The following is a 27,849-nucleotide window of genomic DNA, read 5'->3' on the forward strand; positions in this document are numbered from 1 at the left end:
GGGGACGGAAAAAAATGGCGTCTAGTCATGGAGCTGCTGCCACGGCGGCGGCGCTCCAGAACCACCACCAGTACTCCAGCGGACCCCCCTGGAGCCCGGGCACCAGCCCGCAGCAGCAGTACCACACGGCCCGCAGCCTGGACCGGGCTCTGGAGGACGCGGGCTGCTCGGGGATCCTGAACCTGAGCGGCAGGAAGCTGCGCGAGTACCCGGGGCTGAGCTACGACCTCACGGACACCACACAAGCAGGTGGGTTGGTGAGCGCGCGTGCGTCCGCGCGTGGACTATAGGAAGCCACGAGTCAGTCACAATGAGCTTCACATATATATATCTTTATTTTTATGTGCTCTGTCTTTTATGTGGATGCAGCATGCGCGCGCCGTGCGTGAACGCGTGTCTTGGGTAGATGCGCATTAACGCGCAGGTGACACTGCGCTGCCCTTTTTGTCCGCGCACATTAACTCGTGGACGTGGTTCATAGATATAAATCACGCCGGGTTCTTGCGCAAGGGGCTCGGCCGCCGTTGTGGTTGTCCCCCCCCCCCCCTCGTTTCCCCTCATGCAGGCGCACCCACCCCGGCCCCGCGCTGCGCAGTGGGGTCCGCACGCCGCGGACCGCTGGAGCAGAATATGAATGAACCCAAAGGGTGAAGTCGTAACATTATTCTCGTGCTCACTCGTTATCATTCGCGCTGAGCATGTGATACACGTGCGTGCTTCTTTTTCTCTTTCTTTTCTCTTGTTCTTTTCTTCTATGTTCATACGCAACCAGACAAAAGATGCAGTGTACTTGCAGCCCCCCCCCCCCCCACCCCTCCCCTCCATGGCTGCCTGTGTGCATATGCATGGAGTCCATATAGTCTTTGGTTCTCATGTGAAGGCGGATAGATGTCTCTCTGCTTTATTGGTCTGTATTGTAAGAGGGAATTAGAATATAGTCATTATTTGCTTTCTGGAGGCGGAGCTATCTGTCTTCTTGTATTCCACATTTCGGTTGAGGGATAGAGCCTCGTCTAACTTTTACAGGAAAAGGACTACAGACTACAACGAATAGTATTGTGTTCCGAGGAGCCATGTTTCGGAGAACATTTGTTTTTATATACATACTTTTGAATGGATAACAGTCAAATGTAATCACTGTTAATCATTGTCATCTATGCTGGATGTGAGGATGATCATTTCCCCCCGTGTCATGTCCGCGTACCATATGGCGTTGTTACCCTGTCACAAGCTGTGGTCTGTTGGAGAGCCCTGACCCCGAGGGCTTTACGCGTCGCTACCTCCTGAGACCTTTATGTGTTTTGCCCTTTTTTTGGGGATCCAAACACAAACAAAGGAAAGATATTTTTGTTTTTGTGAATCATAAAATAATCGTGATAAACACTAATTGGCTAAAAAGGCAACAGGATTAGTTTATGCACGCATGCAGATTGTTGCTTCTGGATGATGATGTCATTTTAAATAAACAGTGGGAACAAACCATATGCCCTTGAAGAGCTGGAGCCATGCATCTTACAGCCAGGCTAACAGGAAGTGCGTGTGCTCTATTTGTGGACTACACTTGATAATTTACCGTGTATATAACGACCAGCTCGTCTCTCTATCTGATGCAAGACTCTCCAGATGCATCAGTGTCGTTGCACAAAGGATTCGATGAGTCCCGTGAACGCAGCTCTGAGATACGAGCGTGTGAAAACGTCTGTCTCGCCTTCTGATCTCTTGCTGTCGCTGAGATCTTTTCCACTCTTTTAACTCGCATCTTCATCGCGACGCCCTTTTTTAATGAAAGGTGCGGCGGGAGGAAGTCTCACTTTGAAATGTGCAAAGACGGATAAACACGTCTCTGGATGCGTGACACCCGAAAGCCTCAGAGAATGAACGCGAAGCAAGCTAATTTAAAATTGACTTGTGCCAAGAAGAAATAACAACAGATTCCTCTTTAAGTTATGACGATAGTGTGTGTCTCCGCACTCTTTTACGATGTAAATCTGAATGTCCGTCATCCGGATCCTTCCATGAAGCATCAGCGTGGCGCCGAGCCGTTGAGTTAAGCTTTTATGACTTCAAATCCATCCCATTGTTAGTTTTCAGAAGTTAAATGTGTTTTTTATGCAGGTGGGGGTGGGGTGGGGGGTGGGGGTCCAGCTGAGCGTCCTCCATGTGGCTAACGAGCAGCAGCCGGCCCGGGGTGTGTGGACTCGGGCGGGGGGAGGCCGGCTCACACCGGGGTGTCTGTGTGCACGGAGCTCCTGGCAGTTTGTCTCCAGTCGGCTCGTTGTCCCCCGTGGGAAAGTGTCCAAAAGCTGCTGGGGGGGGGGGGGGGGGGGTCAATCTGGGCAGATGTTCAGGATCATATCCCAGCATGCACCTGCCCCCGAGGGAGGGCACAGACGCGCCAAGCTGCAGCACCGTGCCGCGTGTTGTCGTGTCGTAAACCCACAATGTTGTGTGTTTTTATTCATGAATACATTTATACTCCACTTGAGCATACACACGGAACCATAATGGTTCTTTAAAAGGCTTTGTGGTTCTACTGAAGAACCTTTCTTTCATTTGAGAAACCATTATAGGTTGAAGAACTATTTAAGGACATGGTTCTTTAAGGAACCCTGGTTTGAGAGGTTCTTTGAGGAACCAGAAATGATGCCTTAAAGAACCATTTTTTAAGGTTCTTTGAGACACCTTTATAGGTTCTTTAAAGAACTATTTAAGGACATGGTTCTTTAAAGAACCCTGTTTTGAAAGGTTTTTTGAGGAACCATAAATGGTGCCTTAAAGAACCATTTTTTAAGGTTCTTTGATGTCAGTACACACACGTAAATATTACAACACCTTTATAGTTTTTGTAAGAACTATTTCAGGAAATGTTTCTTTAAAGAACCCTGGTTTGAAAGGTTCCTAGTGGAACCATAAATGGTTCTTCTATGGCATCACTCTGAAGAACCATATCCGGTTCCAGGAGGCATCTTCATGTGTGTGTGTGGGTCTTAGCGTCCTTGCCTTCTTGTATCCGATGGCCAAATAAAGCTCAAAACTAAACAAACGTGAATCTCAACGAACAGATAACCAAGTGCGATGTTTATTTTGTTATGCGCATGTGATGGAGATCTGAAGAACAAACCAAAGGCTAGAAGATGAATCGTGTATAATCTCCAAAATGGCTGAAAGCTAATGTGGCAAACATGAATATGCCGCATTAAATGTGATTGCGTCACACAGTAAATCATTCTTGAGAAGTTTGTTGGGCTTGTGAAGGACGGCGTGCTCAAGGGCACACGGGCACCGAGCTGGCATTCTTTAATTTAACAATGAACTGTGGTCTAAACAACAAAGAGTCACCCGGTCGTCAGACAGACTCACTTTATGTATATGAAGATGTATGTATATATATATATATATATAAATTTTTTAATGTATATATATATATAATAATAATATTTATTTATTTTTACATATATATATATATATTTAAATCTTTATTCTTTTTCTTTATTTCATATAAATGATCTGAGTTATTTGATAATAATAATTTAGGAAAAGAATATATATATATATATAAACAAAAATACACAACAATTCAAAAGGCTTCCAGAGACTTGGAAATATAAAACCCATCAAACACAACGCCGTGTGGTGAAATCTGATATTCTGGGTGAAAGCCCGTCCCGTGTGAAGAACAGCACGGACCGGCCGAGGCTTCACTCAAAAGGATGAACGGTGCTCTACTTCGTAATATGAGTGTAGACTCTTTTTTTTTTTAAAGAATAAGAAGAGAAATCCACTTCTCCGTTGGTGCTTCTTCCCTCAGGGCTCCTTTTTCTTTTCGATGAGCCTCTGCATGTCTCGACTAGAGGAGAATACCTAGTGGGAGAACAATGCCTGATCACAACCTGACATGTCGGGATGACAACACTCCCAAACATGGAATGAGGATCGGGAATAACAAATGTTTCCTCATGAGGTGTAGATACTGAAACGCTGACTGGACTTTATTCCCCTTCTTTAGTGACTTAAGAAATGAAGAAGAGAGATCAGGTGAATCTGTGCTGCAGTATTTTAAGTGGATGGAAAACAAGAAGTTATTCCTCACGAGTTTTAATATTGAAACAACCGTCTTGAGTAAATTAGGCCAAAGTATAATTTTCTAATATAACTAGTGCGGTAAAAGGAGGCGATGGTTGTGTTGTGGGTAGGGCTGTCAATCGATTAAAAAAAATTAACTAATTAATCGCACATTTTGAAATTCATTAATCGCGATTAAAAGTTTTTTTCTTCTTCTAAAGACTAAACATCTTCTAAATGAACGAGTAATCCCTTCAGACAGCGTGTATTTTAGACACTTGTTTAATTGTATTCTTTTTTAAAGAAAAAACTTCACACAGAGCTGTGTTTTCAAAGAGGCTCCTACCTATAAAGTGCCAGCGAGGTATTTAATATCGTGGATGATAAATTGTTTCTTCAGTGAAACATCCAGATTAGTAAGAAAAGGTCTATTTGAGATCCCATTGGTCCTGTCATCTTTAACATTGAACAGCAGAACCAGTGGCCTTGGTAAACTGACTGACATTCAAATATGTCACGTTAACCCTCTGGAGGCTGGGGGCATTTTCTCGATTTTACAAAAACATGTAAATTCACCTTTTAAAGGCTTTTGCATGTGACACATCCCAGTGTTTCCCCCACCATTCTATCAGGGTGAGGCCCCGCCCCCCTGAAATGTTCTCTATAGTGCCAGATTACAGCAGAAGTAATGTGCGGTTATTTTCTTAAAGACGTCTTTGTTCTTTTATTAAACTAAACGTCTGTTGTTGGTCGTCTCCAGCAGCATGTCATTCTGTCTCGACGTGTCGGTCACTCTTCTCGGCTCTCCGTCTCGCGGCCGCAGAGCTCCATGCCGGCGTGTGTGCGCGCGCATCGAGCGGAACAAACAAAAAAAGTCACCTGCACCTTCCGCCCCGCGTCACCGACACGTCGCCCGATGTTTCTCTGTGAATATCGAGGAGCAGACGGGAGGAAGGAGGCGGACTGCGGCGGCTTGACACTCAGAGGAGTGCAAAAACTTCAACGCACACCGGAAGTAAACAAAGTTGCGTGAATTGCGTTAAAATATTTTAGTGCGTTAATCGCGGCCAAATTAATCGCATAGATTAACGCGTTAACGCTGACAGCCCTAGTTGTGTGTTAATTCTCTTCTGATTAATATTGACATTTTTTTGTCTAATATAATGTCAAAATAAGGACGGTTACCCATGTCATGTTACATCTATAATTGCTTACTTATTTCTGAATAGTGAGAACCATGTTTGGCATTTGTACTTGACATAATAAGAATAAGAATAATACGAATTATAAGAACGATAAGAATAATAATATAATTATAATAATGATAATAATAATAATAATGATAATAATTATGATGATAATAATAATAATAATGATGATGATGATAATAATAATAATAATGATGATGATGATAATAATAATAATCAGACTTCAAAGTGCACTTTATCAGAAGTTCTGGACTATATGCTTTAATTTCATTGTTATTTGTACTTACTATTACACTATAGAGACGGTTGGAGAGGAGGTTAAGTGTGTGTTTGTGTGTGTGTGTGTGTGTGTTTGTGTGTGCAGCACAGGATGAAAATAGAGCACTATGTGAACATGAATATTTAATATCTAAAGTGCTTGTCATAATGTTTCCGTGTATGTTTTATCGTGTATGAATGAATCTGTCGGTATGAGAGGAGGTGAGCAAAGTGACCCCCCCCCCCCCGCCCAGTAAAGTAGCTGAGCCAACACAGCTGATCCAGAGACCTCTCCCAAACACTGCAAGTGAGTCGGTGACTCCTCAAAAGCTGTATGAGAACCCCCATGAGGGGAATCTCCAGGACCATCAAGCACCTGAATCCACCTCCAGACAGAAGGTCCCTGCTCACCCCGTCACTCCAGGCCACTCCAGGCCACGCCCACCACCTGACAGCCGGGCGCCGCGGTCGCATCTGCTGCAGGGTGCAAACAATTAACCCCAATTAATCATGTTTTTGTCTCGCTGCGTTTCCTTTTGTGTCTTCTTCATTATATTGAGCCTGGCAGTGAAACGCTGCATTCAAGTGTTTCAATCTGCGCTTCTTGTGTGTGTTTTTTGACATTGAGAACATGTGTTTGTTATATTAAGATGATCACAGGTTGAACTTCTTAATTGCCATTTTTACACAAATAATATTGTATAGGGTCTTTATTTTTCAATCAGGTTACAGTTATACTGTTCATCCAAAAATTACAAAACTAAATCACGTAAAAACAAAACCAAGAAAACAGTATAGATAGAGAGAGAGAGAGAGAGAACAGCTGTGGGCTGCAGATGGTGCACGGCTGGGATGGAGGAGGGAGATGGACCTCCTCCCTCCTCCCTCCTCCGTCCTCCCTCCTCCATCCTCCCTCCTCCATCCTCCGTCCTCCCTCCTCCATCCTCCATCAACCCCCTGAAGAAGAACCCAGTTGGGTGATGCTGTGTGTGCAGCCGGGTTACAGCCCGGAGGTTAGAGCCTCAGGGAGCAGCAGCATTTACTCTTCACGGAGAACCAGTACAACCCTGTGTGTGTGTGTGTGTGTGTGTGTGTGTGTGTGTGTGTGTGTGTGTGTGTGTGTGTGTGTGTGTGTGTGTGTGTGTGTGTGTGTGTGTGTGTGTGTGTGTGTGTGTGTGTGTGTGTGTGTGTGTGTGTGTGTGTGTGTGTGTGTGTGTGTGTGTGTGTGAGTGTGTGTGAGTGTGTGTATGAGTGTGTGTGTGTGTGTGTGAGAGAAAGAATGTGTGAGAGTGTGTGTGACAGAGTCAGTAAGAATGTGTCTGTGTTTGTGTAAGAGAGAGAATGTGTGTGTGTGAGAGAGAGAGAGTGTGTGAGAGAATGTGAGTGTGTGTGTGTGTGTGTGACAGAGAGAGAGAGAGTGAGTGTGTGTGTGAGAGAGAGTGTGTGTGAGAATGTGTGTGTGTGTGTGTGTGACAGAGAGAGAGAAAGAGAGAGTGAGTGTTTGTGAGAGAGTGTGTGTGTGTGTGAGAGAGAGAAAGAGAGAGTGAGTGTTTGTGAGAGAGAGTGTGTGAGAATGTGTGTGTGTGTGTGACAGAGAGAGAGAAAGAGAGAGTGAGTGTTTGTGAGAGAGAGTGTGTGAGAATGTGTGTGTGTGTGTGACAGAGAGAGAGAAAGAGAGAGTGAGTGTTTGTGAGAGAGTGTGTGTGTGTGTGTGTGACAGAGAGAGAGAAAGAGAGAGTGAGTGTTTGTGAGAGAGTGTGTGAGAATGTGTGTGTGTGTGTGACAGAGAGAGAGAAAGAGAGAGTGAGTGTTTGTGAGAGAGAGTGTGTGTGAGAATGTGTGTGTGTGTGTGACAGAGAGAGAGAAAGAGAGAGTGAGTGTTTGTGAGAGAGTGTGTGAGAATGTGTGTGTGTGTGTGACAGAGAGAGAGAAAGAGAGAGTGAGTGTGTGTGTGAGAGAGAGAGAGAGACACTGGCCCTCAGTGTTGTCCATCTGTCCCTCCAGACCTGTCTAAGAACCGGCTGACGGACGTCCCCCCCGAGGTCTGCCTGTTAGAGAGAGAGAGAGAGAGACACTGACCCTCAGTGTTGTCCATCTGTCCCTCCAGACCTGTCTAAGAACCGGCTGACGGACGTCCCCCCCGAGGTCTGCCTGTTCGCCCCCCTGGAGTCGCTCAGCCTCTACCACAACTGCATCAAGAGCATCCCGGAGGCCGTCGTCAACCTGCAGATGCTCACGTACCTGGACATCAGGTGAGTCGCGGCGACGGGGCCGATGTCTCCGGCCCGAGAACCCCGTCTTACCGCTCCGCTCCTCCTCCTCCGCAGCCGGAACCTCCTGCCGGCGCTGCCCCGCTTCCTGTTCAGCCTCCCGCTCAAGGTTCTCCTGGTGAGCAACAACAAGCTGGCCGCGCTGCCCGAGGAGCTGGGCCGGGCCAAGGACCTGATGGAGCTGGTGAGGGGCGAGGGTGGGTGTGTGAGTGTGGGTGTGTGGGTGTGGGTGGGTGTGTGAGTGTGTGTGTGTGTGTGAGTGAGCGTGTGAGTGTGTAAGTCTGTGAGTGTGTGTGTGTGAGAAAGAGTGTGTGTAGGTTTGTGCTTGTGTGCGTATGTGTGTGAGTGAGTGTGTGTGTGTGTTTGTGTGTGTGAGTGTGTGTGTGCGTGTGTTTGAGCGTGTGTGAGTCTGTAGGTGTGTGCTTGTGTATGTGTGTGAGCGTGTGCATGTGTGACTGTGAGTGTGAGTGTGTGTGTGTGCGAGAGAGAGTGTGTGAGAGAGAGAGTGTATGTGTGTGTGTGAGTGTGTGTCAGCGGTGCATTGAATGCACCTGTGAGTGTGTGTGTGTGTGTGTGTTGTCCTCTCATCCCGGACTCTGGCGCCCCCTGCAGGACGTGAGCTGTAATGAGATCCAGGTGCTGCCGGCTCAGGTGGGGCGGCTGCGCTCGCTGAGGGAACTCAACATCAGGAAGAACCGTCTCCACCTGCTGCCCGAGGGTCAGTCCTCACACCTTATGTTTCCCCTCACCTCGGCAACGCACTGAGGAGCAGTCGTGTGGAGGAGAGTGAATGAAACGATGCACCTCCTTCACTCCTTTACTCCTTCACTCCTTCAGTTGGACGTTTTGGAGATTTTTTTTTTAATGGAAAAATCTGCACGACAAAAAAGTTTGTGCATTGACTCTGACGGAGTTCCTCAGATGTGAGGAAGGGGAGGAGGAAATGGAGAGGAGAGGAGGAGGAGAGGTGGAGGGGAGAGGAGAGGAGAGAAGGGGAGAGGTTGAGGAGAGGAGGAGTAGTAGGGGGAGGAGGAGAAGAGAGGATGAGGATGAGGAGAGGAGGTGGAGGAAAAGGAGAGGAGAGGAGGAGGAGAGAGGAGAGAATAAGGCGAGTAAGAGAAGAGGAGGAGGAGGAGAAGATGAGGAGGTGGATGTAACCCAGCGGCTTTACAAAGCAGACATGTTTATATATATATGTGTATATATACATATATATATATATGTATGTATGTATATATATATAAATATATATATATACATATATACTGTATATATATATACAGTATATATATACAGTATAGATATATATATATAATGTATTCCTCCCCATCATATCTCCCCCTCCTCTCCCTGTAGAGCTGGCCGATCTGCCCCTCGTCCTCCTCGATTTCTCCTGCAACAAGATCACAGAGATTCCTCCGGCCTACAGGAAGCTCTGGCAGCTGCAGCACATCATCCTGGACAACAACCCCATGCAGTCGCCACCTGCACAGGTATGCACAACATACATATACATACATATATATACATATGTATATATGTATATCTATGTGTATATACAGTATATGGAGTCAGCATGCAATGGAGCTGACGGGCCCCTCCCGTCCTCATGAACCTGGTCCTGTCGTGGGGGACGTGTTCATTCTCTCTGGTCTCATCGACTTCACTCCCTCGTGTGCTTTTTGTGCGTCTCAGATTTGCCTCAAGGGCAAAGTGCACATCTTCAAGTACCTGAACATCCAGGCGTGCCGGACGGACAAGAAGCCGGACACGCTGGACCTGCCCTCGCTCGGCAAGCGCTGCCTTCCACAGCCGCTCACAGACAGGTACGGACACGGCGGCGGCGGCATCACGTCTGTTCCTTTATGTTCGTTTATTGTTTTATTATTCTGTGTACTTCCTGGTTACCTGATCACAACGTTTGTGTTGTGTTATTTCCAGCATGGAAGATTTTTATCCCGGGAAGAACCACGGGCCCGACTCTGGAATTGGAAGTGACAACGGAGACAAGAGGCTTTCTGCCACTGAGGTCAGAGTTCACACAGAAGTACACCTTTTGGCATCATGGACACAATGCTGCATTCTCTCTCCTGACCAGCAGGGGGAGACTCCTCTGGTTGTATAGAAGTCTCTGCTTCATGTGTTAAAGCTGCATTCTCTCTCCTGACCACCAGAGGGAGACTCCTCTAGTTTGTATAGAAGTATCTGCTTCATGCGTTAAAGCTGCATTCTCTCTCCTGACCACCAGGGGGAGACGCCTCTGGTTGTATAGAAGTCTCTGCTTCATGTGTTAAAGCTGCATTCTCTCTCCTGACCACCAGAGGGAGACTCCTCTAGTTTGTATAGAAGTATCTGCTTCATGCGTTAAAGCTGCATTCTCTCTCTCCTGACCACCAGGGGGAGACTCCTCTGGTTGTATAGAAGTCTCTGCTTCATGTGTTAAAGCTGCATTCTCTCTACTGACCACCAGGGGGCGACTCCTCTGGTGTTATAGAAGTCTCTGCTTCATGTGTTAAAGCTGCATTCTCGTCACTGAACACAAGGGCGGGGTGACTCCTCTGGTTGTATAGAAGTCTATGCTTCATGCGTTAAAGCTGCATTCTCGCCATTGACCACCAGGGGGTGACTCCTGGTTGTATAGAAGGCTATGCTTCATGCGTTAAAGCTGCATTCTCACCGCTGACCACCAGGGGGCGACTGGTCTGGTTGTATAGAAGTCTCTGTTCATGTAGTATTACAGCTGCATTCTCTCTCCTGACCACCAGGGGGCGACTCCTCTGGTTGTAAATAAGTCTCTGCTTCATGTGTTAAAGCTGCATTCTCTCTCCTGACCACCAGGGGGCGACTCCTCTGGTTGTATAGAAGTCTTCATGTGCTAACGCTGCATCATTTGTTCTCCAGCCTTCGGACGACGACACCGTCAGCCTCCACTCTCAGGTCTCGGAGACGGCTCGCGCTGACGCCCTTTCCCTTCTCTCGAAGATGGATTCCGTCAAAGGTTACCCAAAATAAATATCAGGGGGGGGGGTGAAGTGCCGAACATGTGACATGTAACATGTGACATGTGACACGCTTCCTCCTCCATCAGATCAGGACCTGTATGACTTCATAGAGGCCAACCCGGACGAGGACCCGGCTCTGTCCGAGTGTGACGGGCAGCAGAGCCACGTGTCCTGCATCAAGGTGTGAACCAATCAATCAATCAATTAATCAATCAGTCAGTCAATTGGCCCCTGACATGGTGTGTATGTGTGTGTTAATGTGTGTATCTGTGTGTGTTTGTGTGTTTCAGGAACTGGAGAAGGTTCTCAACATGTCCCACCAGAGCAAAGACAAAGAGGAGTCGGGGTGAGTGACTCATTCATTAAGTTACTCATGGCTGACTCATTATTTATATATATATATATATATATGTATACATATATATAAATATATATATATATTTTAAAAAATAAATTATATATATATGCATATATACATATATATATATATATATAAATATATTTATAGCTTCTAATGGTTTTAATAACTTCGACCGTTAACCTTTTTTCCAGCTCCGATAAGGAGCAGCTGGTTGAGGAGGAGGATGACGAGCTGAAGGAGGTGCTGGACTTGAGGAAGATTGCTGTGCAGCTTTTGCAGCAGGAGCAGCAGAACAGGTGTGTGACAGGCTCACCTGTCTTCTGGGAAACACTCTGCTCTGCCATTGGCTGCCCTGATAGACTCCGCCTCCTTCTGTATGCTCAACCCTGTGAAAAGATCCTCTCATCAAGTGTTTGTTTTCCTGACATCCCCAAATATCGCCTTATCATCATGACATCACTCTTGTCCTCTCCTGATCAAGTTTCTATTTCCCTGCTCTCTTGCTGCTGATCGATTGATCCATTGATCTATTGATCGGTGGCTCCTAGGCGACGGTCCTTGATTTGCAGAGCAGAAAGTCTCATCCACCGACGGAGAGTGACGGGCCGAGCACACAGGTACACGTCATCACAGATTAATTATACGACGCACAAAGAAGATAATATAGAGATAATATTGAAGATAATATAAAAGAATATATTGAGATAATATAGAAGTTAATATAGAAGATAATATAGAGATATTAGAGAAGATAATATAGAGATGATATAGAGATAATACAGAGATAATATTGAATATAATATAGAGATAATATAGAGATAATATAGAATATAATACAGAGATAATACAGAAGAATATATTGAGATAATATAGAAGTTAATATAGAAGATATTATAGAAGATAATATTGAGATAATATTGAAGATAATATATTCAATTCAATTCAGTTTATTTGTATAGCCCAATTTCACAAATTACAAATTTGTCTCGGAGTGCTTTACAATCTGTACACATAGACATCCCTGCCCAAAACCTCACATCGGACCAGGAAAAACTCCCAAATAACCCTTCAGGGGGAAAAAAAGGGAAGAAACCTTCAGGAGAGCAACAGAGGAGGATCCCTCTCCAGGATGGACAGAACAATAGATGTCATGTGACCAGAAGGACAGATTTAGAGTTAAAATACATTCAATGAATATGACAGAGTGTATGAATAGTTCATAGTAGGCATATTCCACGATGGAGACCTCCACGATCCATCAGGCAGATGGCGGTGGGGAGATATTAAAGAAGATAATATAGAGATGATATAGAGATAATATTGAATATAATATAGAGATAATACAGAAGAATATATTGAGATAATATAGAAGTTAATATAGAGATAATATAGAAGATAATATAGAGATAATATTGAGATAATATTGAAGATAATATAGAGATATTAAAGAAGATAATATAGAGATGATATAGAGATAATATTGAATATAATATAGAGATAATACAGAAGAATATATTGAGATAATATAGAAGTTAATATAGGGATAATATAGAAGATAATATAGAGATTATATAGAAGATAATATAATATAGAAGATAATATTTAGTATATATACAGGACTGTCTCAGAAAATTAGAATATTGTGATAAAGTTCTTTATTTTCTGTAATGCAATTAAAAAAATATTAAATATTAAAAGAATAAAAGGCTTGCAATATTTCAGTTGTTTTGTAATGAATCCAGAATGCATGACATTTTTGTTTTTTTAATTGCATTACAGAAAATAAAGAACTTTATCACAATATTCTAATTTTCTGAGACAGTCCTGTATATGTATTTATAAACACGCCCCTTTGTTGTTGTTGTTGTTCGTATTTGTCAACATATCATTGGCTGATCATAGTCGTGTATCACATGACTCTCTCTGTTCCTGCCTGCAGGTTTCTGAGCTACTCCGGAAGCTCCGGCAGCAAACCGAGGCCCTCCCCTCAGACCGCCCGCAGGTACGTGAAGTAACAGGTGTTAAGCCCCGCCCACCAGAACCTCATGTACAGCAATATGCCTGCCTCATTAGTTTCATGCTATCATGTTTCTCTTTTTAGAATTTAAGGGGATTTCATCACGATTTTGATGGCGTTGAATATTTTGCTTCTACTACGATATATTTTTCTCACAACCTAATATTATGTTCATATATATATATGTAAACTCAAATATTTTATTTATATATATAAATGTATGTATGTAAGCTCAAATATTTTACAATGATGCCTTTTCTTTATTTTTATTTTACTGCCTGAAAAAAGAAAATGTAGGAGGAGCCAAAGAGCCAAACACCTCTTCATCCATCCAATAGTCTAAACACACATATGTTACATATAGAATCCACATTTTAGTGACGGGTGTTGCTGCTTGTTAAATGACTTTTAAAGGTGTGTTCGGGTTAATGGGACGACAGTCTTCAGGCCCAGAGCGTCTCTACCGACGACCGAACCTCAAACGACAGACGCCGTCATCTCGATGCTTTTCTTGTCTTTTGTTCCAGCGCTTCTCTGGATGAAGGCAGCAGCGGAGCGCCGGTGCTGAGCGGACAGGTACCGACTCTTTGACTTGAAGTCAACGTTCATTCACGTGATGACATGGTTCGTCATGGCGCTCGTCTTACCTTCGCAGCCTTCGTCCTCGTGCTCATTCGACGGCGGCCTGAAGTCGGATCAGTCGAAGTCGGAGCCCAATTGGCCCGAAGTCCCACCGGTCCTCAATCAGAACGAAGACCGCAGGAGGAACAAGTACCTGAGGAAAGATTACCTGAAGGTACGAGCGCGCCCGCGTCTCCACGAGGGCTGCAACCAACGATTATTTTTAATAATCCATTAATCTTTTAGTAATTTATCAATCGGATAAAAAACACGACAACAACATTAATCTCCAAGCCCTTCATTCAAAAACAGAACTGACAACGCTTTACTCGCGTGAGTTTACTCGCCCGACCGCCTTAGAGGGGGCGGGGCTTATCTCTGTGGATTTACTCCGTGGAAATCGTTATCATCTCCTTCATCCACCACGGAAGAACTAACCACTAGTTCTGCTTCATACTTGTTGAGGACATCCCACAAACATGTTATAACGTTAATATAATATATATGTATTTATACATAACATCACCTGTAGTAATGGAGTTGCCAACTATCCCAATAATCGATTTTTATCTATTTTATGGATTTGTTGTTGCAGCCTCAGTCTCCCCGATAAACCTGCTGCAGCCTCATTGAAGCGAGTCCTCGGTGCAATGAGCCTTGTTTGTTGCATTAACATAATATCCCCAATATTTCTCGTGCTTTCTTTCCTTTTCCTGACAGTACAAGTGTCAGAGCGCTCGGAAAAGCTCCGGCGGGAACGACGACAGTGAGGTGGGTGTGAGGAACGGCGATAACCGACACGTCACCGTCTCAGAACCGGCCTTCAGTTTTCAGGCTCTGTTCCTAATTTTTTTTTATCGTGTTCCGTCTCCAGGAGGGATTGCGCAATGTTGACTTCAGCACCACGCTGACTGTGTTTGGACTGAAGCCGAGATCAGGTAATGATGAAGATGATGAAGACATAGTAAACTAGAATGGGCACTTGGTAGAGCGCATACCTTCGCATATCACAAGATTGGGCATTGAATTATGAACATTTTGGCATTAGTTGCATGCCAATTGGATACAAATTGACCGCGCTATGGTAAAAAGAAGATTTTGACCTATCCTTGACCTTGACCTTTGACCCGATTGATCCCAAGATCTAATCAAATGGTCCCCGGATAATAACCAATCATCCCACCAAATTGCATGCGATTCAAGAAGATGTTGACCTTTTCATGACCTTGACCTTTGACCCGATCGATCCCAAAATCTAATCAAATGGTCCCCAGATAATAACCAATCATCCCACCAAATTTCATCCGATTCGGTTTAAAACTTTTTTTGTTATGCGAATAACACGCATACAAATAAATAAATAAACTAGAATGGGCACTCGGTAGAGCGCATACCTTCGCATATCACAAGATTGGGCATTGAATTATGAACATGTTGGCATTAGTTGCATGCCAATTGGACAAAAATGTATCGTGCTATGGTAAAAAAAAAGATGTTGACCTTTCCATGACCTTGACCTTTGACCCGATTGATCCCAAAATCTAATCAAATGGTCCCTGGATAATAACCAATCATCCCACCAAATTCCATGTGATTCAAGAAGATTTGACCTGTTCATGACCCTTGACCTTTGACCCGATCGATCCTAAAATCTAATCAACTGGTCCCCGGATAATAAACAATCATCCCACCAAATTTCATGCGATTCGGTTCAATACTTTTTCAGTTTTGCGAATAACACGCATACAAATAAATAAATAAATATATAAATAAATAAATACACGGCGATCAAAACATAACCTTCCGGCATTTTCAATGCGAAGGTAACTAGAATGGGCACTCGGTAGAGCGCATACCTTCGCATATCACAAGATTGGGCATTGAATTATGAACATTTTGGCATTATTTGCATGCCAATTGGATATAAATTGACCGCGCTATGGTAAAAAGAAGATGTTGACCTTTTCATGACCTTGACCATGACCTTTGACCCGATCGATCCCAAAATCTAATCAAATGGTCCCCGGATAATACCCAATCATCCCACCAAATTTCATGCGATTCAAGAAGATGTTGACCTTTTTCATGACTTTGACCCGATCGATCCCAAAATCTAATCAAATGGTCCCCGGATAATAACCAATCATCCCACCAAATTTCATGCGATTCAAGAAGATGTTGACCTTTTCATGACTTTGACCCGATCGATCCCAAAATCTAATCAAATGGTCCCCGGATAATAACCAATCATCCCACCAAATTTCATGCGATTCGGTTTAATACTTTTTTACTTATGCGAATAACACGCATATAAATAAATAAATACACGGCGATCAAAACATAACCTTCCGCATTTTCAATGCGAAGGTAACAAGCATCAGGACACATCCAGAAGCTTAGGTATTAAAAAAAAAAAACTTGGAGAGAGAGTTAATAGAGAACTGTTTATTGTTCTGCACTTGGCTTCGAGCAAGATGTCTATCTATGACAGCTTGTTTATAAAAGTGAGGCAGTTGTGCATGTTAGGCCAAGGCTCAGGTCTGAAGCCAGCGTATTGTTGTGTTTCTCTGGAAGAGGGGAAGCTTTCTGAGGAACAGCTCTGCTCTCCGTCAGATATCATTAACCGTCAAGGACGAGGCGCAACCGGATTAACGACCCTTCCTGCTTCCTTCATGGTCCATGGACATGTATTTTTATCTCTATTGATTTATAGCAATCTGTAAAAAACACAAGGTCGGATCATTTACATATTTTAAAGACCAGTAAAAGTCCTGCATTGAAAAGTATAGTTCACTAAAAGTGTAAGTTTAAGCTGGAAATTAAGTATTAGCATTAAAATGACTAATTACTTGTGAGCAGTAATTTATGCATTTTTTGCTGCAGATATTTATTTGTTTTAACTTTTAATACAAGGGTGCAACTAATTAATATCTTCATCATGGATTAATCCACTGATTATTATTATTGATAAATGGATTAACGGTATTATGAATATTCATTTGCAGAAAACGGAAATGCTAAAGTAAAAAATAGTATTTGTACTATACTTCAGTACAAATAAACTGTGAACTCTTTATGATTGTGAGGAAGATCATTTCAATAAAGAAGAAACAGAGTTTCATAAGTTAGGACCCTGTATGTGACTGTAAGATGACAATTAGATGAGAAATAAAAGATACTAGAGATATTTTGAGTTGTAACTCAACTCCTTGAATAGTGTCTTTTATATTAAAAAGAACATCTTAGGAAAACATTCATATTGTACTTTAAGAAGCTGAGTCTAGAAAGGAGGAGAATTTAGTTAGAACCATTTCAATGGAAGTCAAATAAATAAATAAAGAATATATTCAGATTTCTTCATTGGACTTGGCCCTCTGGTTAGTTTTCAGTTTCCCTCTAAAAGCACGTCTTTCCAGTAAAGTTAAAGAGTTATCCCCCTGACCTGAAGTGGCCCGTGGTAGCCGTCTCTAGCTTCCTCTTTAGCGTTTCACTGTGTTATCTGTTACCTCCCCTCGCCCCTCGCAGCCTTCACCAAAGGAAGCCGCCAGGAGTTCGCCTCCACGGACCCCAGCTTCACCATGAGGAGGAAGATGGAGCACTTGAGGGAGGAAATCGAGCAGATAGGACTCCTACGGCAGGTCAGGAGCTCCCCGGCAAGGAGTTAGTCACAGGCGGTCATATCCTGCTTTTGTTCCTGTGTGTGTGTGTGTGTGTGTGTGTGTGTGTGTGTGTGTGTGTGTGTGTGTTTGTGTGCGACAAAAACATGGGAAACATGGTGTTAGGGTTTCATTTATTTTAATGACGACCACGTGTGCAGGTTTTCGTCACTGTGGCATGACGAAGACGTCCGTCCCATTTATGGAGATCCGCATGATGGTCTCCTTGCACCTTGCACCCTGCATGAAGGTCTCCTTGCACCCTGCAAGAAGGTCTCCTTGCACCCTGCAATATGGTCTCCTTGCAGCCTACAAGATGGTCTCCTTGCACCCTGCAATATGGTCTCCTTGCACCCTGCATGAAGGTCTCCTTGCACCCTGCATGATGGTCTCCTTGCACCCTGCATGAAGGTCTCCTTGCACCCTGCATGAAGGTCTCCTTGCACCCTGCATGACGTCTCCTTGCACCCTGCATGAAGGTCTCCTTGCACCCTGCAAGAAGGTCTCCTTGCACCCTGCAATATGGTCTCCTTGCAGCCTACAAGATGGTCTCCTTGCACCCTGCATGAAGGTCTCCTTGCACCCTGCAATATGGTCTCCTTGCAGCCTACAAGAAGGTCTCCTTGCACCCTGCATGATGGTCTCCTTGCACCCTGCATGAAGGTCTCCTTGCACCCTGCATGACGTCTCCTTGCACCCTGCATGAAGGTCTCCTTGCACCCTGCAAGAAGGTCTCCTTGCACCCTGCAATATGGTCTCCTTGCAGCCTACAAGATGGTCTCCTTGCACCCTGCATGAAGGTCTCCTTGCACCCTGCAATATGGTCTCCTTGCAGCCTACAAGATGGTCTCCTTGCACCCTGCATGATGGTCTCCTTGCACCCTGCATGAGGTCTCCTTGCAGCCTACAAGATGGTCTCCTTGCACCCTGCATGAGGTCTCCTTGCAGCCTACAAGAAGGTCTCCTTGCACCCTGCATGAAGGTCTCCTTGCACCCTGCATGATGGTCTCCTTGCACCCTGCAAGATGGTCTCCTTGCACCCTGCATGATGGTCTCCTTGCACCCTACAAGAAGGTCTCCTTGCAGCCTACAAGATGGTCTCCTTGCACCCTACAAGAAGGTCTCCTTGCACCCTGCATGAAGGTCTCCTTGCACCCTGCATGAGGTCTCCTTGCAGCCTACAAGAAGGTCTCCTTGCACCCTGCATGATGGTCTCCTTGCACCCTACAAGATGGTCTCCTTGCACCCTGCAATATGGTCTCCTTGCAGCCTACAAGATGGTCTCCTTGCACCCTGCATGATGGTCTCCTTGCAGCCTACAAGATGGTCTCCTTGCACCCTGCATGATGGTCTCCTTGCACCCTACAATATGGTCTCCTTGCACCCTGCAATATGGTCTCCTTGCAGCCTACAAGATGGTCTCCTTGCACCCTGCATGATGGTCTCCTTGCAGCCTACAAGATGGTCTCCTTGCACCCTGCAAGAAGGTCTCCTTGCAGCCTACAAGAAGGTCTCCTTGCACCCTGCATGAAGGTCTCCTTGCACCCTGCATGAGGTCTCCTTGCAGCCTACAAGAAGGTCTCCTTGCACCCTGCATGATGGTCTCCTTGCACCCTGCATGAAGGTCTCCTTGCACCCTACAAGAAGGTCTCCTTGCACCCTGCATGATGGTCTCCTTGCACCCTGCAAGAAGGTCTCCTTGCACCCTGCAAGAAGGTCTCCTTGCACCCTACAAGAAGGTCTCCTTGCACCCTGCAAGAAGGTCTCCTTGCACCCTGCAAGAAGGTCTCCTTGCACCCTACAAGAAGGTCTCCTTGCACCCTGCAAGAAGGTCTCCTTGCACCCTACAAGAAGGTCTCCTTGCACCCTGCATGATGGTCTCCTTGCACCCTGCATGAAGGTCTCCTTGCACCCTACAAGAAGGTCTCCTTGCACCCTGCATGATGGTCTCCTTGCACCCTGCAAGAAGGTCTCCTTGCACCCTGCAAGAAGGTCTCCTTGCACCCTGCATGAAGGTCTCCTTGCACCCTACAAGATGGTCTCCTTGCACCCTGCATGATGGTCTCCTTGCACCCTGCATGAAGGTCTCCTTGCACCCTGCAAGAAGGTCTCCTTGCACCCTGCATGAAGGTCTCCTTGCATCCTGCATGAAGGTCTCCTTGCACCCTACAACAAGGTCTCCTTGCATCCTGCAAGAAGGTCTCCTTGCAGCCTACAAGAAGGTCTCCTTGCACCCTGCATGAAGGTCTCCTTGCACCCTACAACAAGGTCTCCTTGCATCCTGCAAGAAGGTCTCCTTGCAGCCTACAAGAAGGTCTCCTTGCATCCTGCAAGAAGGTCTCCTTGCACCCTACAACAAGGTCTCCTTGCATCCTGCATGAAGGTCTCCTTGCACCCTACAACAAGGTCTCCTTGCATCCTGCATGAAGGTCTCCTTGCACCCTACAACAAGGTCTCCTTGCATCCTGCAAGAAGGTCTCCTTGCACACTACAAGAAGGTCTCCTTGCATCCTACAAGAAGGTCTCCTTGCATCCTGCAAGAAGGTCTCCTTGCACCCTGCATGAAGGTCTCCTTGCACCCTACAACAAGGTCTCCTTGCATCCTGCAAGAAGGTCTCCTTGCACCCTTCATGAAGGTCTCCTTGCTCCCTGCATGAAGGTCTCCTTGCACCCTGCATGAAGGTCTCCTTGCACCCTGCATGATGGTCTCCTTGCACCCTACAAGAAGGTCTCCTTGCACCCTACAAGAAGGTCTCCTTGCACCCTGCATGAAGGTCTCCTTGCACTCTACAAGAAGGTCTCCTTGCACCCTGCATGAAGGTCTCCTTGCAGCCTACAAGAAGGTCTCCTTGCACCCTTCATGAAGGTCTCCTTGCACCCTGCATGAAGGTCTCCTTGCACCCTGCATGATGGTCTCCTTGCACCCTACAAGAAGGTCTCCTTGCACCCTACAAGAAGGTCTCCTTGCACCCTGCATGAAGGTCTCCTTGCACCCTGCATGAGGTCTCCTTGCACCCTGCATGAAGGTCTCCTTGCACCCTGCATGATGGTCTCCTTGCACCCTACAAGAAGGTCTCCTTGCACCCTACAAGAAGGTCTCCTTGCACCCTGCATGAAGGTCTCCTTGCACCCTGCATGAAGGTCTCCTTGCACCCTGCATGAAGGTCTCCTTGCAGCCTACAAGAAGGTCTCCTTGCACCCTGCATGAAGGTCTCCTTGCACCCTGCATGATGGTCTCCTTGCAGCCTACAAGAAGGTCTCCTTGCACCCTGCATGATGGTCTCCTTGCACCCTGCAAGAAGGTCTCCTTGCACCCTGCATGAAGGTCTCCTTGCACCCTGCATGAAGGTCTCCTTGCACCCTACAAGAAGGTCTCCTTGCACCCTACAAGAAGGTCTCCTTGCACCCTGCATGAAGGTCTCCTTGCACCCTGCATGAAGGTCTCCTTGCACCCTACAAGAAGGTCTCCTTGCACCCTGCATGAAGGTCTCCTTGCACCCTACAAGAAGGTCTCCTTGCACCCTGCATGAAGGTCTCCTTGCACCCTACAAGAAGGTCTCCTTGCACCCTACAAGAAGGTCTCCTTGCACCCTGCATGAAGGTCTCCTTGCACCCTACAAGAAGGTCTCCTTGCACCCTGCATGAAGGTCTCCTTGCACCCTGCATGAAGGTCTCCTTGCACCCTACAAGAAGGTCTCCTTGCACCCTACAAGAAGGTCTCCTTGCACCCTGCATGAAGGTCTCCTTGTACCCTGCATGAAGGTCTCCTTGCACCCTACAAGAAGGTCTCCTTGCACCCTGCATGAAGGTCTCCTTGCACCCTACAAGAAGGTCTCCTTGCACCCTGCATGAAGGTCTCCTTGCACCCTACAAGAAGGTCTCCTTGCACCCTACAAGAAGGTCTCCTTGCACCCTGCATGAAGGTCTCCTTGCACCCTGCATGAAGGTCTCCTTGCACCCTGCATGAAGGTCTCCTTGCACCCTGCATGAAGGTCTCCTTGCACCCTACAAGAAGGTCTCCTTGCACCCTACAAGAAGGTCTCCTTGCACCCTGCAAGAAGGTCTCCTTGCACCCTACAAGAAGGTCTCCTTGCACCCTACAAGAAGGTCTCCTTGCACCCTGCAAGAAGGTCTCCTTGCACCCTACAAGAAGGTCTCCTTGCACCCTGCATGAAGGTCTCCTTGCACCCTGCATGAAGGTCTCCTTGCACCCTACAAGAAGGTCTCCTTGCACCCTACAAGAAGGTCTCCTTGCACCCTGCAAGAAGGTCTCCTTGCACCCTGCAAGAAGGTCTCCTTGCACCCTACAAGAAGGTCTCCTTGCACCCTGCATGAAGGTCTCCTTGCACCCTACAAGAAGGTCTCCTTGCACCCTGCATGAAGGTCTCCTTGCACCCTACAAGAAGGTCTCCTTGCACCCTGCATGATGGTCTCCTTGCACCCTGCATGAAGGTCTCCTTGCAGCCTACAAGAAGGTCTCCTTGCACCCTGCATGAAGGTCTCCTTGCACCCTGCATGAAGGTCTCCTTGCAGCCTACAAGAAGGTCTCCTTGCACCCTGCATGAAGGTCTCCTTGCACCCTGCATGAAGGTCTCCTTGCACCCTACAAGAAGGTCTCCTTGCACCCTGCATGAAGGTCTCCTTGCACCCTGCATGAAGGTCTCCTTGCACCCTGCATGAAGGTCTCCTTGCACCCTGCATGATGGTCTCCTTGCACCCTACAAGAAGGTCTCCTTGCACCCTGCATGATGGTCTCCTTGCACCCTGCATGAAGGTCTCCTTGCACCCTGCATGAAGGTCTCCTTGCACCCTACAAGAAGGTCTCCTTGCACCCTGCATGATGGTCTCCTTGCACCCTGCATGAAGGTCTCCTTGCAGCCTACAAGAAGGTCTCCTTGCACCCTGCATGAAGGTCTCCTTGCAGCCTACAAGAAGGTCTCCTTGCACCCTGCATGATGGTCTCCTTGCACCCTACAAGAAGGTCTCCTTGCACCCTACAAGATGGTCTCCTTGCACCCTGCAAGATGGTCTCCTTGCACCCTGCATGAAGGTCTCCTTGCACCCTACAAGAAGGTCTCCTTGCACCCTACAAGATGGTCTCCTTGCACCCTACAAGAAGGTCTCCTTGCACCCTGCAAGAAGGTCTCCTTGCACCCTACAAGATGGTCTCCTTGCACCCTGCAAGATGGTCTCCTTGCAGCCTGCATGACGGTCTCCTTGTAGCCTGTTGCAGACGTTTGCCTTGTAGCGAGACGTAGTTGTTTTTAGGAGCTCTAGTTTTTAGTTTCTATCAGATGATGTTGTTGCTGCGTTATTTGTTCCCAAGAAGAATCCTTGTTAGGCTGCTGAGTGTTCTTGCAGAGGAGAAGTTCAGAAGGTGTTTACACCAGAGTGACAGGTGGATTCTTTGAAGTGTTTACGAGGAGTTCAGAACATGCAGGGGTAAATTGTTCCTCCATGAGTGTAGCCACAGATTAAAGACAGATGAAAAACTCTTTGACTTGTTTGAGGCACTTTGCCATCATCTAAAGGTCACCAGGGATTTGGCATCAATTTCCTAAACGGGAGTTCTGGAGTATTTTACGGAGGAAGGAAGGAAGGAAGGCAGTAGTTTAGGCTCCTTTATCTGAAATTGTAATTCTTAATATTTCAAGGCCTTGTCCAGGGTGGTGTTAAAGTCTCTGACCTTTAACACAGAGGTATTGAGTCTGGACTGGATGAACTTTCTATCTGAATAACATCTTCGTGATGCTTCCTAGTCCCGGGCCAGTGGGATGGAAACTGCAGTCGAGGTCAGAGGTCAGGAAATAAAAACCCGTGTTCTCCGAGTTTCACTTTTAGGGAACGCTGAGAGCCGAACAACCGGTCCTCTGTTTGGAGGAAGCCATAACGGGTTTGATAGTGAGCAACTGTTGCTCCCCCGACGAGTCCGACCCGGAGGCCGGACCGGGTCACGTCTCGGGTCCTGATCCTGGGCCGCCTGAGCTGGATCATGATGTCAAACGCAGCACATCTCCTGGACTCGGCCCGACTGTAGCGGCGGGGTTTGGATGTGAACATGAACAGACGGGCTTTCTCCTACGGTGGCTGATGAGGCCCAAATACTCCAATCTTCACTGAAACATGTGGAGACGCACACAGTCGGCTGAATTCCGGTGCGCCTTCGCAGAGGAGCAGAGGAGCATCACAGGGATCATTTGGATCATGCAATACATAGTTCATCGAATTACCATTTAGAGACATCCAGCCATTGACACACACACACACAGAGGGGCAGAGACTATAGCCTGGAGCCTAACTCTAACTATAGCCTAACTCTACTTGTGTTTTACAGTGTTTTACAGTATATTGTGTTTTACAGAACATGGAGTCCAGGCTCAAGGTTCTGCTCCCGGACGACGTCGGCGCCGCTCTGATGGACGGGGTGGTGCTTTGCCATTTAGCCAATCACATCTGTCCTCGCTCCGTCGCCAGCATCCACGTGCCGTCTCCCGCCGTGGTAATGAAGGAGCACCGTGTACATATGCTGCACTTTACCAGCTCCGTGGGGTGTTTGTTTCTCTGTGTCTCTTAACGTGATTTATGTTCCGGCCTGCAGCCGAAGCTCAGCATGGCGAAGTGCCGAAGGAATGTGGAGAACTTCTTGGATGCCTGTAAGAGGCTGGGCGTGACTCAGGTAATATTATGAGGACGTTATATATACACGAGCGTTAAAGGGTTTGGGGTCACCCAGAGAATTTGGTGTTTTCCATGAAAACTCTCACTCTTATTGATCAAATAAATTGCAAAATGAAAAGAAAATCTAGTCAAGACATTGACGAGGTTAGAGATAATGATTTTTATTTGAAATATAAATGTAGTTCTTCAAACTTGTGGCTCAAAGGAAGGCCAGTTTTAGAGCTTCTCTCACCAGCATAACTGTTTTCAGCTGCGCTCACATAAAAAGGGTTTTCGAGGGTGTTCTACCCCTCCGCTAGTCTTCTAAGGCGATAACACAATGTACCACTAGAACACTGGAGATGGGCCTCTACACACCTCTGTAGAGACTTCATTAAACACCAGAGAATAGGCATTTACACATTAACTATGTAGAGAGAGTATTTATGATTCATTTAATGTTATCTTCATTGAAAAAAACAGTTACCCCAACCTTTTGAACGGTAGTGTATACAATGTGTTCAGTGCTTTAAATGTGAAGGAGCTGTGTGTAAGACGTCCCTCTGCCCCCTCAGGACAAGCTGTGTCTGCCCCATCACATCCTGGAGGAGCGCGGCCTGCTGAAGGTGGGGGCCACCGTCCAGGCTCTGCTGGACCTGCCCACGCCCACGCACCCGGCAGCCGTTTGAACCCCCCCACCCACGTAGCCCGGGACCGGAGAGGGCGATGGACCCCGTGTGGGTCTCTGGGCCGTTTGCTTTCTGCCTGACTGAAACAGGAGCGCCTCTTCGGGCCTCTTCATATGACGTCAGCCACCTCCTCCTCCGCCTCCGCGCTGCCCCACCTCCACCTCCTTTCCTACGTGTGTGTCCGGTTCCAAGTCACCGGGGGGGGGGGGGTCCTGTACATGTGTGGACCAGCGGCGTGACCGCGAGGGGGGATGACAGACGTGTGACTCCCTGAAGAGACGGATGCTGACCGCGGACTGACCTCGAGGGTTCTGACACTCGTTGGGTTTCTCTTCTTTATTGTGTGGAATTTTTTTACATTTTTTTCCACGTGAAAATCAAATTTTTTTATTTGATAGTGTTGTTTTTACATTCTGTTCCTGCTGTGTCTGCTTTTCAGCACCCAAACCTGATTTATTAAGTTGTGCTGACTTTTCTGAGCTGTCACATCTCAACGTCGGCCTTCTTTTTGTTGAGCGGCGAGAATCTGGATCTGACGCCGTGCGCACAGGTCGCTACCACCGACCCGCACGCCGTGACCTTTGACCTCTGTGAGAGGAACGCTCGAGGCTTCAGGTCCGGTTTTTTGTAGCGTTTTTCTTTTTTCATGCAACGTTTCTGAAGAAAAAAACGATTCTGTAGAACTTTTGTAACGATTTTATACTTTTATTTCCAGTTATTGCCGATCATCAAACGCCATTCAGTTGCATAACCTGTGATGAAACATGCTGTGTGTGTGTGTGTGTGTGCGCGTGTGTGTGCGTGTGTGTGTGTGCTTCTACACACTGCCACCTGTGTGTGTGTTTGTGCTGTGTGTGTGTGTCCTTCTACACACTGCTGACCCGTTGCTGTGTGTATGTGTGTGTGCGTGCGTGTGTTTCCTTCTACACACAGCTACCTATGTGTGTGTGTGCATGCATGTGTGTGTGTGTGTGTGCGTGCTTCTACACATTGCCACCTGTGTGTGTGTGCATGCGTGTGTGTGTGTGTGCGTGCTTCTACACATTGCCACCTGTGTGTGTGCATGCGTGTGTTTCCTTCTACACACTGCCACCTATGTGTGTGTGTGTGCATGCGTGTGTGTGTGTGCGTGCATGTGTTTCCTTCTACACACTGCCACCTATGTGTGTGTGTGAGCGTGTGTGTGTGCTTCTACACACTGCCACCTATGTGTGTGTGTGTGCATGCGTGTGTGCGTGTGTTTCCTTCTACACACTGCCACCTATGTGTGTGTGTGTGTGTGCATGCGTGTGTGCGTGTGTTTCCTTCTACACACTGCCACCTGTATGTGTGCGTGTGTGCGTGTGTTTCCTTCTACACACTGCCACCTGTGTGTGTGTGCATGCGTGTGTGTGTGTGTGCGTGTGTTTCCTTCTACACACAGCCACCTGAGCGTGTGTGTTTGTGTTTGTGTGCTTCTACACACTGCCACCTGTGTGTGTGTTTGTGTGTGTCCAACCCACTGCCGACCCGCTGCTGTGTGTGTGTCTTTGTGTGTGTGTGTGTGTGTGTGTGTGTGTGTGTGTGTGCCTTCTACACACTGCCAGCCCGCTGCTGTGTGTGTGTGGTTTCTTATACAGTTAATTATTTCAGGGAAATGAAATTATTTATGTATTTATTCATGTTTTATTTCATTGTTTACGTTGTGTGTTCGGGTGTGTCCACCTGAACGTTTAGATGTCCCCCGGTCAACTTCATAACTCTGAGGCAGGAAATCAGAAAATGACTGTAAGCATCTGGAAGAGAAGCTCCTCTTCATCCTTTTCATCATCTGCATGTCGCATATCGGCGTAACGTGACAGCTGTCACACGTCAACAACACGCTAAACACACGCGTGTGCACCGTGTCAGTGGAGCCGCTTACAGTGTGGACAAAAGGTTATTAAAGGTTCTTATTTGAAGGATTATTATTTCTGCAGAGCAATATCAATCTTCTTGTCGGGGCAGACGCTCCACGGGAAAAACACTCAACGATCCTGGAGATTAAAGTAAAGCTTTAAATTAATAAATATTAATATCATAAATCAGAGTTAGTGATGATGGACGAAGGCTTTCTGTGTTTTATGGTTTATTTAATGTACAGAGGGAAAGTATTCAGACCCCTTTTTAAAATGTTCACTCTTTGTTTCATTGCAGCCATTTGCTAAAATCAAAAAAGTTCATTTTATTTCTCATGGTTGTTCCCTCGGCTCCCCATCTGGACCGGAAAATACAGAAATGTAGAAATTTGTGCAAATTTATTAAAAAAGAAAAACTGAAATATCCCATAAGAAGCTGAGGACTCGCATCAATGACGTCATTCAATGAAATGTGACTATTAAAGGCTTTCTGGACATAAACGTTTGGATGAGTTGTCGTTGTGAAGACGCTTCAAGAGGACAGCGGTGCCTAAAGCCTTCAACGCAAACGCCACGTTAAGCTGCATTTAAACGTCTCAAAACGTGACGCATTGTGCCTTCAACGGGGTTTTAATGCAGTTTTATTACACTTTTGACTTCATGAGATGCACCTGCCGTCAGGACGAGTTCTAGTTGTTCCTCCTGTGTTTATTTTTCTGGGAGGAGTCTTCATGAAATGAGCTCCGGTGTCACATTTACAAAGTTAAAATCTCTTTACTGAGAACGTCTGCGTCCTCTGAGCTGAGTATATCATCTGGATGTTTCTGGAGCATAAAGTTCTTCATGTCGCTTCTCGTTTCATAGCTCGGAGGAGGTGGAGGAGGAGGTGGTGGAGGTGGAGGTGTTATATCTCCTCCTGCGGTTTGATAATAAAAACACTTCAGTTGTGTCTGCGTTCGGGCCCGAGTTACATCTGTACCTGTCATCATTATGTTCTTCATTTATTTACACAATTCATCCAAAGTAAACAGTGGAATCCGTGAGTCACGTCTAAATACTACACTGCCAAGAACGTTACTGTGTGTGTGTGTGTGTGTGTGTGTGTGTGTGTGTGTGTGTGTGTGTGTGTGTGTGTGTGTGTGTGTGTGTGTGTGTGTGTGTGTGTGTGTGT

At 46.3% G+C, this 27,849-nt stretch overlaps 1 protein-coding gene across 1 annotated transcript; it reads left to right on the forward strand.

Moving 5' to 3' along the window:
• lrch2 (leucine-rich repeats and calponin homology (CH) domain containing 2) lies at positions 1–27,183 on the forward strand. Its single transcript, XM_056411705.1, has 21 exons — positions 1–249; positions 7,636–7,780; positions 7,856–7,982; positions 8,411–8,516; positions 9,155–9,291; positions 9,494–9,624; positions 9,740–9,827; positions 10,700–10,796; positions 10,887–10,981; positions 11,091–11,146; positions 11,353–11,457; positions 11,710–11,778; positions 13,101–13,163; positions 13,706–13,754; positions 13,834–13,974; positions 14,520–14,570; positions 14,674–14,737; positions 17,325–17,437; positions 23,817–23,954; positions 24,054–24,131; positions 24,688–27,183. The coding sequence occupies exons 1-21, from the start codon at positions 15–17 to the stop codon at positions 24,799–24,801; spliced, it is 2,202 nt and encodes a 733-aa protein (XP_056267680.1). The 5' UTR covers positions 1–14; the 3' UTR covers positions 24,802–27,183.
• The last annotated feature ends 666 nt before the right edge of the window (positions 27,184–27,849 follow it).

This window comes from Pseudoliparis swirei, chromosome 3 (genome assembly GCF_029220125.1).
Source record: "Pseudoliparis swirei isolate HS2019 ecotype Mariana Trench chromosome 3, NWPU_hadal_v1, whole genome shotgun sequence".
NCBI classification, from domain to species: domain Eukaryota; kingdom Metazoa; phylum Chordata; class Actinopteri; order Perciformes; family Liparidae; genus Pseudoliparis; species Pseudoliparis swirei.